Source organism: Phocoena phocoena, chromosome 2, assembly GCF_963924675.1.
Source record: "Phocoena phocoena chromosome 2, mPhoPho1.1, whole genome shotgun sequence".
NCBI classification, from domain to species: domain Eukaryota; kingdom Metazoa; phylum Chordata; class Mammalia; order Artiodactyla; family Phocoenidae; genus Phocoena; species Phocoena phocoena.
The window spans coordinates 141,164,108-141,179,767 of NC_089220.1; the positions used below are offsets into that span (position 1 = coordinate 141,164,108).

At 37.2% G+C, this 15,660-nt stretch overlaps 1 protein-coding gene across 2 annotated transcripts in view; it reads right to left on the reverse strand.

Moving 5' to 3' along the window:
- The window catches only part of BTBD1 (BTB domain containing 1), a 43,680-nt gene that overhangs the window by 7,510 nt on the left and 20,510 nt on the right, over window positions 1–15,660 (reverse strand). For both annotated transcript variants that reach the window (XM_065871426.1, XM_065871427.1), the window contains exons 4-5: window positions 13,280–13,477; window positions 3,475–3,667 (exon numbers count right to left, since the gene is read on the reverse strand). In XM_065871426.1, the coding sequence (XP_065727498.1) occupies window positions 3,475–3,667; window positions 13,280–13,477 (391 nt within the window). The remainder of the gene's footprint in view (window positions 1–3,474; window positions 3,668–13,279; window positions 13,478–15,660) is intronic.

The window sequence follows — 15,660 nt, forward strand, 5'->3', positions numbered from 1 at the left end:
AGAATCTCAACCAACTTTCAAGCGTCCTGTCAGGATTCACGTAGATGAAAAACTTGTTTTTAACTACGAGACTTGAACTTAATCCCTTTTTATTAATAAACCAAGATTTTTACAGCAATTTTAACATTCACTGACTTTTACAAGAGGTTACTATACAAATCGAGGAAATATCATACAGTCATTTCTCATTATTTGTGGTAGTTATATTTTATAGTTGGCACAAACACAGAATTAGCAAATACTAAACCACTGCTCTTAGGGGGAATGTACACACGCACACACACTCACACACCACTCACGTGGATTATAATCTTAAATCCTAAGAACGACTCATTCTAGTATATCCCATTTTCTGTGTTTCACAAAAGAGAAATGGAATTAAGGAGTGTTAAGTGACTTGCCTGAGGCCACCCCACTAACAGATGCCAGAGATGGGATTCAAACTGTCCAGTGGCCACAGAGCTGTAGTGTCCTGCACTGCGCTGCCCCCTACCATCTCCATCTCTGTATGAGCGCTGAAATGAGAAGGTAGAGCATCCTCCTTGTTTGATCTCACACAGGAGCATGCTCCCAGGCAACTAAAATCTTTTCTGTGAATGACTAAGAAAGCGCTGCTGGTATTGATTTGGGGGTTACAAATAAATTCTAGCGAGTAGATGAGTTCTCAAATATGGAAACTGGATAAACAGGATGGACCATAGTTTGCTTTAGTTGAAACTTAAAGAAAATGACAGAATTGGCAGCAGTGCTGCTCATGGTATTTGGGACATGAGTATAATACACCTGTTCCCTGCACCTACAGCTGTCTCAGTGTGCTGGTGCATACAGGTACTATCTCTGATTGCTTGTTTGTCTTCTGGTGCTGCCCAAGTGTCTACATATTGAAGTACACATTTGATTTTACTATCAGTTACATTTACTGTCCTTTACATTACAACTAGGCCATTTATACCATTTTAAAAAAATGAAACACATTATCTATGAATTTCATTTCAGGTTAAAAAAGGGGGAATACAAAATATTTATTACAGAAAAAGGGAGAACTAGGTCTGATGGAGTGAAGAACTACTAATATAGAAGTTATCTGAAAAAAATGAAAAACATCTCTTCCTCTCCAATATTTCTTTTTCTTGTTTGTTTATATTGAAGTATAGTTGATTTACAACGTTGTATTAATTACGTATATTTCTTTATCTTTATACCTACATCAATCAGAGTTTTAAGAACACTACTGAAAAACAGCAAGGTTACCAGGCATCCCGATCTTGAGGTTTCAATAGTCCATCATGTTAAAGGAGTATTCTTCTAGACTTAGCCTCTTAATGGTTATATCTGGATCGAGGGTAAAATTTTATCAAAAGTCTTTGTGGTACGCGGGCCTCTCACTGTTGTGGCCTTTCCCGTTGCAGAGCATAGGCTCCAGATGCACAGGCTCAGCAGCCATGGCTCACAGGCCCAGTCGCTCCGCGGCATGTGGGATCTTCCCAGACTGGGTCATGAACCTGTGTCCCCTGCATCGGCAGGCGGACTCTCAACCACTGCGCCACCAGGGAAGCCCCAAAAGTCTTTTTGACATCTATCAAAATAAATTTTTTTTCCTTTGATCTGCTACCATGGTGAAATATAGTAATGTATTTCCTAGTTTTGCGCCATTCTTTCAATCTCCAAACAAACTATTATCTGCCTTTTTTGCACTCCTTTTGCATTGATGGACGTTATTAGGAATAGCCTTACAAAACTCAGTTGGATGGATGTTATTTTAAATGATGTTCATTGCACTGCTCAGTGTCCCCTTTCTAAGAAACCACAGGATAAACTTCTCTAAAGTCTCTGTATCTGAAACAGCCACGCTTCTCCTGAGCAATATGTGTACTTTTCATGTGATAAACTCTTTAATTTCTGTAACTTTATAGCTTTAGAACCAAACTTAAGATGTCAGAACATGGATCTTGCATATTTATCTCCACTGGATGTATTTTTCCGACCCTAATTTATCACTGTTTTAAAAATTGGACTATAGTTGATTTACATCTATTTGCTGTTATAGTATTATTCTTTTAAGGTACTGCTAGATTCAATACGCTATTTTATTTCTTTTCTATATAAGTGAGATTGACCTAGAAAATTTTTTGCCTTGTCAGATTCCTGTATAAGGATTATGCTTCTTTCAATAATTAACCAAAAAGTATTTTCTTCTTTTAATGTTCAACGAAACAACCTGTTCCCTGAATGTTTGATAAAACTCACCTGTCAAAACCACCTTGTGAAGGGACAGTTCTTTGATAACTTTTAATTTCTTCCATGGTAATTGGTCTATTCAGCCTTTCTTCTTCAGTCAATTTTGATAATTTATATTTGCCTATAAAATGATCCATTCCATCAAGATGTTCAATTTATTAGCACAGAGTAAACCCAGAATTAAAATAAAAATTTCCTCAGTATATTATTATATTCCATTATTTGTAGATGTAAGTATGTTTTATTACCTTTGCCCAAGGTTTGCTTATTTTATTGGTCTTTTTCAGGAACCAGCTTATATTTAACAATTCTACTATTTTTAATTCATTAATTTCTACATTTACCTATTTCCTTTCTCTTTTCATATGGTTCTTTTGCTATTCATTTTCTAGCTTCTTGGGTTAATGCTGAAATCATTTATTTCTACTCTAATGTATTTAATAAAAGTAGTTAATTATTGCTAATTCTCTGTGTGACACTTTGGCCTCATCCCCTAAATTCTCACATATAGTATTCTCATTGTGAATTATTACTAAATAGTCTACAAATGCATTTTTATTTCCATTTTAACCCAATATTTGTAAGAGTCCTCTCCCTCTTGATGTTCTAGTTTTAAACAAACTTCTTGTTAGTTTCTAGTTTTACACCAAAGTGCTATTAATATTAAATAAATGAAAATTCAAAAGGCATGTTTTATGGAAACAGGTAAATATTCTATTTTGACATTTAACCTAAGGAAACACGGTACAGCAAATATAAATTCCAAAAGGATTATATGCATGCATCTTTTAAAATAAAAAAAAAAAATTTTCCCAAAGTTGTTACAAATGTATACTGAGATATTTTCCATGCGACATCTATGCAAATAAAAATCTCACACTAAACCAAGTAAGATTAAATGTATTAAATTATAGTCCTAAGGCTGTAAAAATAATGTTTGATCAATTAAGGTCTAGACTTCAGCTCACCAGCAGTGGCAATCCAAACGAAACTCACAAAATAGAAGGCCCAAGTCAATCCTTTTTTACTCTACTTGTTTCCTAAGAGATTCCCTCCCTCATAATTCAGTGGAGAGACCAGTAAGCCTCACTGACTTCTTGACTGTTGTATCAAGTTAGAAATGTATTAAACAAAGTATAAAATAAAATGTGGTTAATTATCTCCCACAATATGAACATAAAAGCCAAATGCGAGCCGCTGCCCCACCCCACCCCCAAATCTACAATATGCAGATACCTGATTCGATCACTCGTTCCACTGTAACCCCACCGGCTCTCTACTTGCTGGAATCTATTGATGCAGCATTCCTTTCCTCTGAGGCAGCATCTTGGTCGATCAATGTATTCAACTCGGGGCTTAGGATTGACAGTAAAATGAAGAAAGAGGTTTACCACTTCACGATCTGACAGAATTCCAGACTGAGCAGGACCTGTAGAAATAAAAATATAAACCTCAATAAAAGTAACTTCACTGCAATTCCTAACTTTGTAATTCTCCCCATAATAATGTGAATTCAAATGTGAAAGATGTAAAGTAAAAATGAGGTAGAAAAATCTCAGTATATATAATTTTAGCATATATATATATATATATATATTTTTTTTTTTTTTTTTCTTTTGTGGTACGCGGGCCTCTCACTGTTGTGGCCTCTCCCGTTGCAGAGCACAGGCTCCGGACACGCAGGCTGAGCGGCCATGGCTCACGGGCCCAGCCGCTCCGCAGCATGTGGGATCCTTCCGGACCGGGGCACAAACCTGTGTCCCCTGCATTGGCAGGCAGACTCTCAACCACTGCGCCACCAGGGAAGCCCCTAATTTTAGCATATATTTAATTTTAAAGTTTTACTAAATTCATCCGAGTTTAACCTAATATGTAACTGTTAAAATCATTAATAAATCAAAGCTTAGATGAAACCCTGAGATCACAGAAAGATCCCTGGATTTTTCTATCCATTTGCCCTGAGTGTTCCATTTTCCAGAAAGAGGAGAGTTGGAGAAGTGCTTACAGTGGCAGCCAGAGCTATCATTACCTCTCCATTCCCCATCTGTCTGAGGCTGTAATCAAACAATGGAATATTTAGAGGTAGAAATAGATGGCACAGTGCTTTCATTGTGGGATTCTGAAATCAGCAGAGGTCAGGAGCTAAGACTGGAAGAGCTGTGGAAGCAGCATATCACATGCTATAGTTTTCTCATTCACTGTTTCTGGGAAGAGAAAATTCCAAACAGCTTAAATTTAACCAGGAATAAATGCTATTCCTCATAAAAGATGCCAGGAGATTCCTTCCAAGGCTGGTAGAAACAATCTAAATAAGAGACTGCAAAACACTAGAAATTTGGTTTAAGAAACTATAAATCAGATTTTAACGTAAAATGCCCTAATTTTTAATATAAATTTTTAGAATATCACAAACAAAATATATCAACCTGCCAGACCTGGCCCCATGGTTCATTTGCAATCTCTGGATAAGTAAAGATTGTAAAGAAGAAAAAATACAATTACAAACTTAGAACATGCATTTTAGAGAAAAAGAAAAGAAAAGAATGTAACTGGAACTGCATAAGATCAGAAGAGAGATGGGGGTGAAAACTCATGTATCTTTCTCAGAATGACAAATAAGACAAAAGAATTAAAATGTTAAGGTGATTAAAATGGATGATGAAAAGCAGAGACCAACATACAGGTAACTAGTGTTCCTGAAGAACTAACAGTAAGAAATAGGATGACGCAATAATTCAAGACGACAGGTATACCTCGCTTTATTATGCTTCACAGATACATTTATTTTACAAATTGAAGGTTTGTGGCAACCCTGCATCAACAAGTCTGTTGCTGTCATTTTTCAACTGCATTTGCTCACTTTGTGTCTCTGTGTCACATTTTGTTAATTCTCTCAATAGTTTAAATTTTTTCACTATTACTATACTTGTTATGATGATCTGTGATCAGTGACCTCTGATGTCACTACTGTAATAGTTTTGAGCCCCATGAACCACACCCATAAGACAGCGAACAATTAAGTTATGCAGGTATCTGCATAAATGTTGTGTGTGTTCTGACTGCTCCACTGATCAGCCGTTCCCCATCTCTCTGTCTCCTCCTGAGACACAACAGTATTGAAATTAGGCCAATTAACAACCCTATAGTTGGGCTTACCTGCTGGCACAGTAGTTAAGAATCTGCCTGCCAACGCAGGGGACACAGGTTTGAGCCCTGGTCCGGGAAGATCCCACATACCACATACCACGGAGCAACTAAGCCCTGCACCACAACTACTGAGCCTGCACTCTAGAGCCCGCAAGCTACAACTACTGAGCCCATGCGCCTAGAGCCCGTGCTTCTCAACAAGAGAAGCCACCACAATGAGAAGCCCATGCAGCGCAATGAAGGGTAGCCCCTGCTCGCCACAACTAGAGAAAGCCCGCGCACAGCAACAAAGACCCAATGCAGCCAAAAATAAAATAAATAAATTTACAAAAAAAAATGAAAACAACAGCCCTATAGTGGCCTCTTAAGTGTTCAAGTGAAAGAACAGTCAAACATCTCTCCCTTTAAATCAAAAGCAGAAATGGTTATGCTAAGAAGGCTTGTCAAAAGTTAGGTCTCTTGCACCAAAGAGTAGCCAAGTTGTGAATGCAAAGGAAGAGTTCCTGAAGGAAATTAAAAGTGCTACTCCAGTGAACACACAAATAATAAGAAAGCGAAACAGCCTTAATGCTGATATGGAGAAAGTCTGAGTGGTTTGGATAGAAGATCAAACCAGCCACAACATTCCCTTAAGACAAAGACTAATCCAGAGCAAGGCCCTAACTCTCTTCAATTCTATGAAGGCTGAAAGAGATGAGGAGGCTACAGAAGAAAAGTCTGAAGCTAGCAGAAGGGGGTCCAGGAGGTTTAAGGAAAGAGGCTGCCTCTGTGATGTAAAAGTGCAAGGTGAAGCAGCAAGTGCTGATGTAGAAGCTGCAGCAGGTTATCCAGAAGATCTGGTTAAGATCATTAATGAAGGTGGTTACACTAAACAGCAGATAATTCAATGCAGACAAGTGTAGACAAATAGCCTTCTAGTGGAAGAAGATGCCATCTAGGACTTTGATAGAGAGAAGTCAATGCCTGGCTTTAAAGCTTCAAAGGACAGCCTGACACTCTTGTTAGGGGCTAATGTAGCTGGTGACTTTAAGTTGAAGCCAATGCTCATTCACCATTCTGAAAATCCTAGGGCCCTTTAGAATTATGCTAAATCTACTCTGTGTTATAAATGGAACAAAAAAGCCTGGATGATAGCACATTTGCTGACAACATGGTATACTGAATATTTTAAGCCCACTGTTGAAACCAACTGCTCAGAAAAAAAGATTCCTTTCAAAATATTGTTCCTTGACAATGTACCTGGTCATTCAAGAGCACTCATGAAGATGTACAGTTGTTTTCATGACTGCTAACAGAACATCCATTCCATAGCCCATGGATCAAAGAGTAATTTAGACTTTCAAGCCTTATTATTTAAGAAGAACATTTTGTAAGGCTATAGCTACCATAGACAGTAGTGATTCCTCTGATGCATCTGGGCAAAGTAAACTGAAAACCTGGAAAGGAGTCACCATTCTAGATGCCATTAAGAACATGCATGATTCATGGAACGAGTTCAAAATATCAATATTAAAGAGTATGGAGGAAGTAAACTGTAACCTTCATGCTTGATTTTGAGGGGTTCAAAGACTTCAGTGGAGGAAGTAACTGCAAATGTGGTAGAAATAGCAAGAGAACTAAAATTAGAAGTGGAGCCTGAAGATATGACTGAATTGCTGCAACCTCATGATAAAACTTGAACAGATGAGGAGTTGCTTCTACAGATGAGCAAAGAAAGTGGTTTCTTGAGACAGAATCTCCTCCTGTTGAAGATGCTATGAAGACTGTTGACATGACAACAAAGGATTTATAATATTACATAAACTTAACTGATAAAGCAGTGGCAGGGTGAAAGAGAACTAACTCCAATTTTGAAAGAAGTTTTACTGTGGGTAAAATGTTATCAAACAGCATTGCCTGCTACAGAGAAATGTTTCCTTAAAGAGTCAATCACTGTGGCGAACTTCATTATTATCTTATTTTAAGTAATTGCCACAGGACTTCCCTGGTGGCGCAGTGGTTAAGAATCTGCCTACCAATGCAGGGGACACGGGTTTGAGCCCTGGTCCGGGAAGATCCCACATGCTGCGGAGCAAATAAGCCCATCTGCCACAACTACTGAAGCCCGCGTGCCGCAACTACTGAGCCCACATGCCACAACTACTGAAGCCTGCACACCTAGAGCCCATGCTCCGCAACAAGAGAAGCCACCGCAATGAGAAGCCTGTGCACTGCAACAAAGAGTAGCCCCCGCTCACCACAACTAGAGAAAGCCTGCGCACAGCAGTGAAGACCCAACGCAGCCAAAAATTTTTGAAAAATGAAAATAAAAAAAAATGAAGTTGCCACAGCCATATTAACCTTCAGCAACCACCACCCTGACCAGTCAGCAGCCGTCAACATAGAGGCAAGACCCTCCACCAGCAAAAAGATTAGGACTCGCTGAAGGCTCAGAGTTAGTTAGCATTCTTTAGCAATACAGTCTTTTTTAATTAAGGTATGTACTTTGTTTTTTTTAGACATAATGCCATTGCACTTAACAGACTATAATATAGTGTAAACATAACTTTTATATGCATTGGGAAACCAAAAAATTTGTATGGCTCACTTTATTGCGATATTCAATTTATTGTTGTGGTCTGGAACACACAATATTGCCAAGGTATGCCTGTATTATAAAATTTCCTTAGTTGAAAAAAGAAGTCTTCAGATCATGAAAAACGTTCTCAGATATCTACCGTATACCTATTTAAAGAAAGTAATCAAGAATAAACTCAACAAACGAGTAAATCAAAATAAAGAATTCAAGAAGGTGTATCATAAAAGAACTGGTGATAAACACTAAATCTAATACAACCTATAATTAAGTCTAATACAGTTGTGTTTTTGTAGTATGTTATGTGAGTGTATAATCAGTTACCATAAAGTGTGCTAGAAAGGTTGAAAGGATGGAACACCATGTTAACATTCTTATCTTAAATAGGGAAGGTCAATAAATATCATTTTATTATGAAATGAATTAAGAAAATTGGAGGGGAAAAAGTAAATGCAGAATTTATTACTTCCTAATCTCTAGACAGAAAACACACACACACACACACACACACACACTCAACAGCAAAATAGAGAACATAAAGGGAGCTCTCCCTAAAACATTTTTGAAAAATATAATACAGAAATAATAAGCATAACAGAAAAGAACATACATAACAGCAAAAAAAGAAACATTATTTCACTACATAAAAATATTAAGAAGTCTATAAGATGGAAGAGCCTACGTCAGAGAACAACTATACATGAAACAGTATATAAAATAGCTATTTCATGTTAACAGAGAACAATTGAGGCAGTCAGTGCTTGAGAAGGGAAATGTATTGAGATGAAGCCCTATATCTGTCACCACTTTTCCCCTTGGGATATTTGCTGATTTGCTTCACAGGGCATAAATGCCACGTAGAAACTGGCAACCTAGAAATTGTGGTAGTCCTCAACTGACTGAAGAGACAAAAACTGTAATTCAAAGCTACCAAGGCAGCCAGACAACGATCCGGAAGAGAATACTTAATAGACAAGCAAGACCAACATTTTGTGCATAATTTCTCCTTGAAGTATTTGTCAACTCCTGGGCTTCCCTGGTGGCGCAGTGGCTAAGAATCTGCCTGCTAATGCAGGGGACACAGGTTTGAGCCCTGGTCCAGGAAGATCCCACATGCCGTGGAGCAACTAAGCCCGTGTGCCACAACTACTGAGCCCCTGTGCTGCAACTATTGAAGCCCATGTGCCTAGAGCCTGTGCTCCGCAACAAGAGAAGCCACCACAATGAGAAGCCCACGCACCGCGATGAAGAGTAGCCCCCGCTGGCCGCAATCAGAGAAAAGCCTGCGCACAGCAACAAAGACCCAACAAAGGCCCAACACGGCCAAAAATAAAATTAAAAAAAAGTATTTGTCAATTCCTAAGCTATGCACAAGCAAGAGAAAACTATGAGACCAAAAAACCAGGCAGAAAGGCGCTGCTAAGAGACTAAAGAATTAAACAGAAATTTCTGTCTTAAAGCTAGAAGAAAAATTCCCAAATATTTGAAAATTAAGCTATATACTTAATAGCCCATGGGTCAAGAAAAAAATTACCATGAAAATTAGAAAATATTTTTTACTGAATGCAATGAAAATACAACACATCAAAACTTGTGGGGATGGGCTTCCCTGGTGGCGCAGTGGTTGAGAGTCCGCCTGCCAATGCAGGGTACATGGGTTCGTGCCCTGGTCCGGGAAGATCCCACATGCCGCGGAACGGCTGGGTCCGTGAGCCATGGCCGCTGAGCCTGCACGTCCTGAGCCTGTGCTCCGCAACGGGAGAGGCCACAACAGTGAGAGGCCCGCGTACCGCAAAAAAAAAAAAAAAAAAAAACACCTTCCACAAAGAAAACACTAGATCCAGACAGCTTCACTGGTGAATTCCCCTACGCCTTTAAGGAAAAATAGCACTAATTTTACATAAACTCTTGAATACAGAAAAAAGATATATTCCTAACTTTTGTATGAGACCAGCATAACCTTGATAATCAAAATCTGACAATTTCATTACAAGAAAGGAAAAATTATAGCCTAATTTCTCTCATGAAGTAGTCCTAAAAATATTTTTTAAATCTGGCAAATTGGATCTAGTAATATATAAAAAGAATAATGCATGACAACCAAGTCTGGTTTATGTAAGGAATCCAAAGTTTTAACTTGGAAAATCAGTCAATGCTATATTAAGCTATACTAAGAGAACAAAGGGGAAAACCATATCATTATCTCAAAAGAAGAGAAACATTTGGTAAAATTCATGATAAAACTCTTACAAGACTAGTAATAGAAGGAAACTGCCTTAATCCAATAAAGAGTATCTACAAAAAATTTACAGCAAGCATACTCTGTATGGGGAAATACTGAAAGCTTTCTGCCTAAGACTAGAATAATGCAAGGATGTTCACTATCCATACTTCTTAATATGCTCAAGGTCCTAGGTCATACAATAAGGCAAGAAAAAGAAATGTCTAAGGATTAGAAAGGAAGAAATAGAATTATTATTGTTTGCAGATCACATGATTGTACATGTAGACTATGCACAATCATCTACAAATAATTATTAGAATTTATAAATTTAGCAAGATCACTAGATAAGGTCAATACAGGAAAAATCAACTGTATTTCTATATACTGGCAATCAATCAGTTAGGACATGGAAATTAAAAAAACTAATCATTGCAATAACATTTAAGAAGTAAAATACATAAGGAATAAACCTACCAAAAAATATGCAAGACCTCTACCAGAAAACTCAAAGTATTACTAAGAGAAATTTTAAAAAGACTTAAATCAATGTTCATTGATTGGAAGACTCAATATTATAAAAATGTCAATTATCTCCATACCAATCTATGGATTCAATGCAATTCCAATCAGAATCCCATGACTTTTTTTGGTGGAAACTGACAAGCTGATTAAAACATTTAGGTATATGAAACTACCAACACAAAAGACCAAGAATAGCCAAGGTAATCCAGAAGAACAAAGCTAGAGGATTTTCAGCACCAGATTTCAAGATTCAATTTAAAACTACAGAAATGAAAACGCCACAGAATTGGTTCAGGGATGCACAAATATAACAGTAGAGCAGACTAAACATTCCAGAAATAGATTCATTCATATACAGTCACCTGATTTACAACGAAGTTAGCACTGCTGTGTATGGGGGCAAGGATAGTTTTTAATACATAGTCACGTGGGGAAAAAAAAAGAACCTTGACCTCTACCTCACACCATACACATGTGTGAAAAAAACACCACAAAAAAATAAAAACCTAACTGGATTACAGACCAAAAAGTTAAATGTAAAACAATAAAGTTCCTAGAAGAAAACCTAAGCGAGTATCTTCATGACCCTGAGGCAGGCAAAATTTCTTAAGACATAAAAAGCCTTCACCTTAAAGGAAAAGACTGATAAGTTAATTCATTAAAATTAAGACCTTCTATTTATCAAAAGACAGCATTAAGATAATGAAAAGACAATCCACAGACTGGGATATTAGCTATAAGTATATACATTATATGTATCTATAATATATTCTGGATACAAGTCTTTTGTCAGATTATATACATATAATGGAGAGGATGTGAGGCAACTGGAATGAACTCTTAACTCTCTTAGTTTGGCAGCTGAGTGTGAACTATTACAACTACGCTGGGCAACTATTTGGTAGGATCTACCAATGCTGAACATATGTATACTCTATGACTTTTTATGGCAATTGCACTGCTACCTGCTCAACAGAAATGTTCACACATGTACACCAAGTGAGAGGTATAAGAATGTTCTTAAAGGCCCCAAACAAACAACCCAAATGTCCAACAACAGTAAAATGGATAAAGAAATCATGGCACATCCATTCAACAGATTACACAGCAATGAAAAAGAATGAGCTACTGCCACACACAACCACACAGATGAATCTAAGACATGATGTTAAGAGAAAGAAGCCACATACAAAAGAACACATGCTGAATGAATGTATGACTTCCTTTATATTAAGTTTAGAAACAGACAAAACTCATTTACAGAAGCCAGAAAGCAGTCACCTTTGGAAGGGAGATTAAGGACTAGGAGGGGCATGATGGAGACTGGTGGGGTATGGTAATGTACTGTAAATTGATATGTGTGGTTAAACAGGTGCGTTCACTCTATTTGTTCACTTTATTATGTACATGTTATATTTTAATTTAAAAAGTTTACAAAAAGAAAAAACAAACATTGATTCTGATCAGCAAAAACAAAAACAACTTGTGAGAATACTGGAATATATATAATAAATCAAAAAGAAAAATTTGTATACCCCAAAAGAATAAAAGTCATGAACGAATACCCAGAGAAAACCATAATTCAAAAAGACACATGCACCCCAATGTTCACTGCAGCACTATTTACAATAGCCAGGTCATGGAAGCAACCTAAGTGCCCCTTGACAGATGAATGGATAAAGAAGATGTGGTGCAGGTGCATATATACAATGGAATATTACTCAGCCATAAAAAGGAATGAAATTGGGTCATTTGTTGAGACGTGGATGGATCTAGACTCTGCCATACAGAGTGAAGTGAGTCAGAAAGAGAAAAACAAATATCGTGTATTAACACATATATGTGGAACCCAGAAAAATGGTACAGATGAACTGGTTTGCAGGGCAGAAATAGAGACACAGATGTAGAGAACAAACGTATGGACACCAAGGCGGGGACGTGGTGGGGGGGTTGGGGTGGTGGTGCGGTGAATTGGGCGATTGGGATTGACATGTATACACTGATGTGTATAAAATAGATGACTAATAAGAACCTGCTGTATAAAAAAATAAATAAAATTAAATTTAAAAATTCAAAAAAAAAGGAAAAAGAAAAAATACAAGTGGCCAATAAACGTAAGGAAATATAATTTTAAACCATTATGAGATTTTTTTTTTCTTTTAAATCAATCTGGCCATGACTTAAAAGCAGATGATACTCAGTGTTGATATGGGAAACAAGAACTGGTCACAGAACTAAGAAGCGTCAACCCTAAGAGTCAGAAAGATCTGTCATTGTAACTTTAGGTAAGGCACTTAACCTCTCTCAGGTTCAGTTCTTAAACCTGTAAAATACCATATAATTTTTATATATTTATAATATACAAAATATTTTAAAAGATACAAAATACATATAATTTTAAAATACATAAATATATAACCTACAATATTATCTTGAAGGGCTATTAGGAGAATTGAATGAAATTATACACACAAATGCACATACATAAACAGCTTCTTTTCCTCTCTCGCACAGGGAGACTGACTGCCCATTAAAATAGTTTCAAGTAGATTTTGGACAAGTTACAGCCTTACCGGCTGCAAACTCCTCAATGGTCATCAGCGGGAACCGGATCAAGGACAGTGCTTTCCCTAGAACTTTCTGTTTGTTTCCAAAAGTCACAGGCAATTGTTGTCTTTGACATTCCGCTTCTGCCCACCGTACAACAGCTCCAAAAAGTCGACTTTCTCTAATACTAAGAGTGTCTCTTTCTAGAACTGCACAGAGTGTGTCTACAGGTAAAATACAAAAATATGTCAAATTAGTAATATTTTGCTCTTTAACAAAATACTCACAAACATGCTTATATAAAAATTTCAAATCTCAATAAAAATAGGATACTTAAAACTACAGAGTCTACACTTAAAAATATTAAAGAATTAAAGGAATTAAACAGCAAAGTTTTCTTTAAAAAATTACTATAAGGTTAACATTCAACTTATTACTTACCATACATGGAAGCTTAGATACAGTATCTCCTTATATATTCATGCCATTCAGCAAGCAAACTCAAATATTCAGAACAAGAATAATAAGTAAGTCAGAGAAAAAGGCTCCCAATCAGTAATGAACAAATTCATAAAGTCTACAGATTACAATTCATTCATTCATTCAGCAAATATTTCTTATTAACCACTCACAATGTGCCAGGCACTATTCTAGACACCGAGGATACATCATTAAACAAAAAGTTAAAAATTCCTTGCCTTCACGGAGCTTACATTCTAATGGGGGAAACAGATTCAATAAACATAAGTAAATTATACTGTGTTACATAACAAATGTAGGAAAAGATAGCAGGGTAAGGGGAATCAGAAATGCAGCTTAAAATAGGATAGTTTGGATAGGCCTCACTTGAGTTAAGACCTGAAGGAGGTCGAGGGGGGTGGGGTCAGTAGGCCAAACACACCTCGAGAGAAAGAGCACTCCAGGACTGGCCAGTGCGAAGGCTCTCTTATGAGAGTGTGCCTGGCATATGTGAGGAACAGCCAGGAGGTCAGTGTGGCTGGAGGAGAGTGAGCAAGAGGGAAAATTAGTAGGTGATGAGGCCAGAAGCATGGTGGGAAGCGGGGTGCAATCATGTAGCACCCTGTAGATCATTTGGCTTTTACTCTGAGTGAAAAAGGGAACCCCTGGAGGGTTCTGAGCTGTGACATTTTATGTTCTAAAACGACCACCCTGGCAGCCGTGATGAGAAGAGACAGTAACGGAGGCAAGAGTGGAAACAAGATCAATTAGGAGGCTCTTGCACTGATCCAGGTCAGAGGTGATGGTGGCCTGGACCAGGCGGAAGTGGTGAAAAATGATCAGATTCAGGGTATACTCTGAAAGGAGACTGGAGATTTCCTAACAGATTGGATATAGGGGGTGACAGAGAGCATGAGTAAAGGATAATTCCCAGGTGTATACCCTAAGCAATGGAGGGATGACAGTGGCATCAACTGAGATGAGAAAGACTACTATGTGGAAGCAGGATGGGGGGTGGTGAGAGGGGAGATCTGAAGCTTAATTTTGGACATATTAAGTTTGAAAGCCCTATCTGACATCCAAGTATAAATATCATGACCGTAACTCAGGCCCTGCCTCAGAATCCTTTTCCCTCTTATCATAGGCAAAATTAAAATAGGCTGAGTTATTTTTAAACTACAGTAGACCAGAAATCAATGAAAACATTAAAATATAATTAAATTGCCCAGAAACACGCACCTAAGAAAAATTTATTAAAAACAAAATTCTACTATGCAATGGTCTACACATTCATACCAGAACCAAATATTAGTTTAATAACAAACATAGGTATCATTACAGCAAAGATATCACAGTCCCTGGAACACCGAAGGGGCCCAACAATATGTTAAAAATGAAGAGGTTAAACATAATTTTTTAAAAAATCAAGCTTTTTCCTTCTCTTGTAGCTGAGCAGATGAGTATAAACTAAGGTCCCAGGAAACCTTTTCAAAGATAAATGAGTGTAAGTCAACATACCTCAATACTTGTAGGATTAGGAATATACCATGATCATAATATTTAATCATTCAATAGAAAAACAGACAACTTTGAACCTCCATTTCTCTACCTTGTATGCTAAAAACTTCAGTAAAGGTAAACATAGAAACTTAAAGGCTAAAAAACAAGCACATTATACTGCCCCTGGCATAATGTAAATTAATTCTGTTCTATCAATATGACATATTATCTTTTTCCTTTGGCAAAAACCTACAAGAAACAGTATCTCTCTACTTGGAAAAAGGTAAGCATATCCCTCTGGAGCACATATTCAAATGCCAGAGGAGAAAAAGCATCCCTAGAATCTAAAATAGCTATTTAAAAAAAGCTCCTGAAGCCAGGTCTTTCTTTCAGATCCTAGAATTCTCTTTCATTCCCAATTTTTAACAAGTACATTGTGACAAACTAG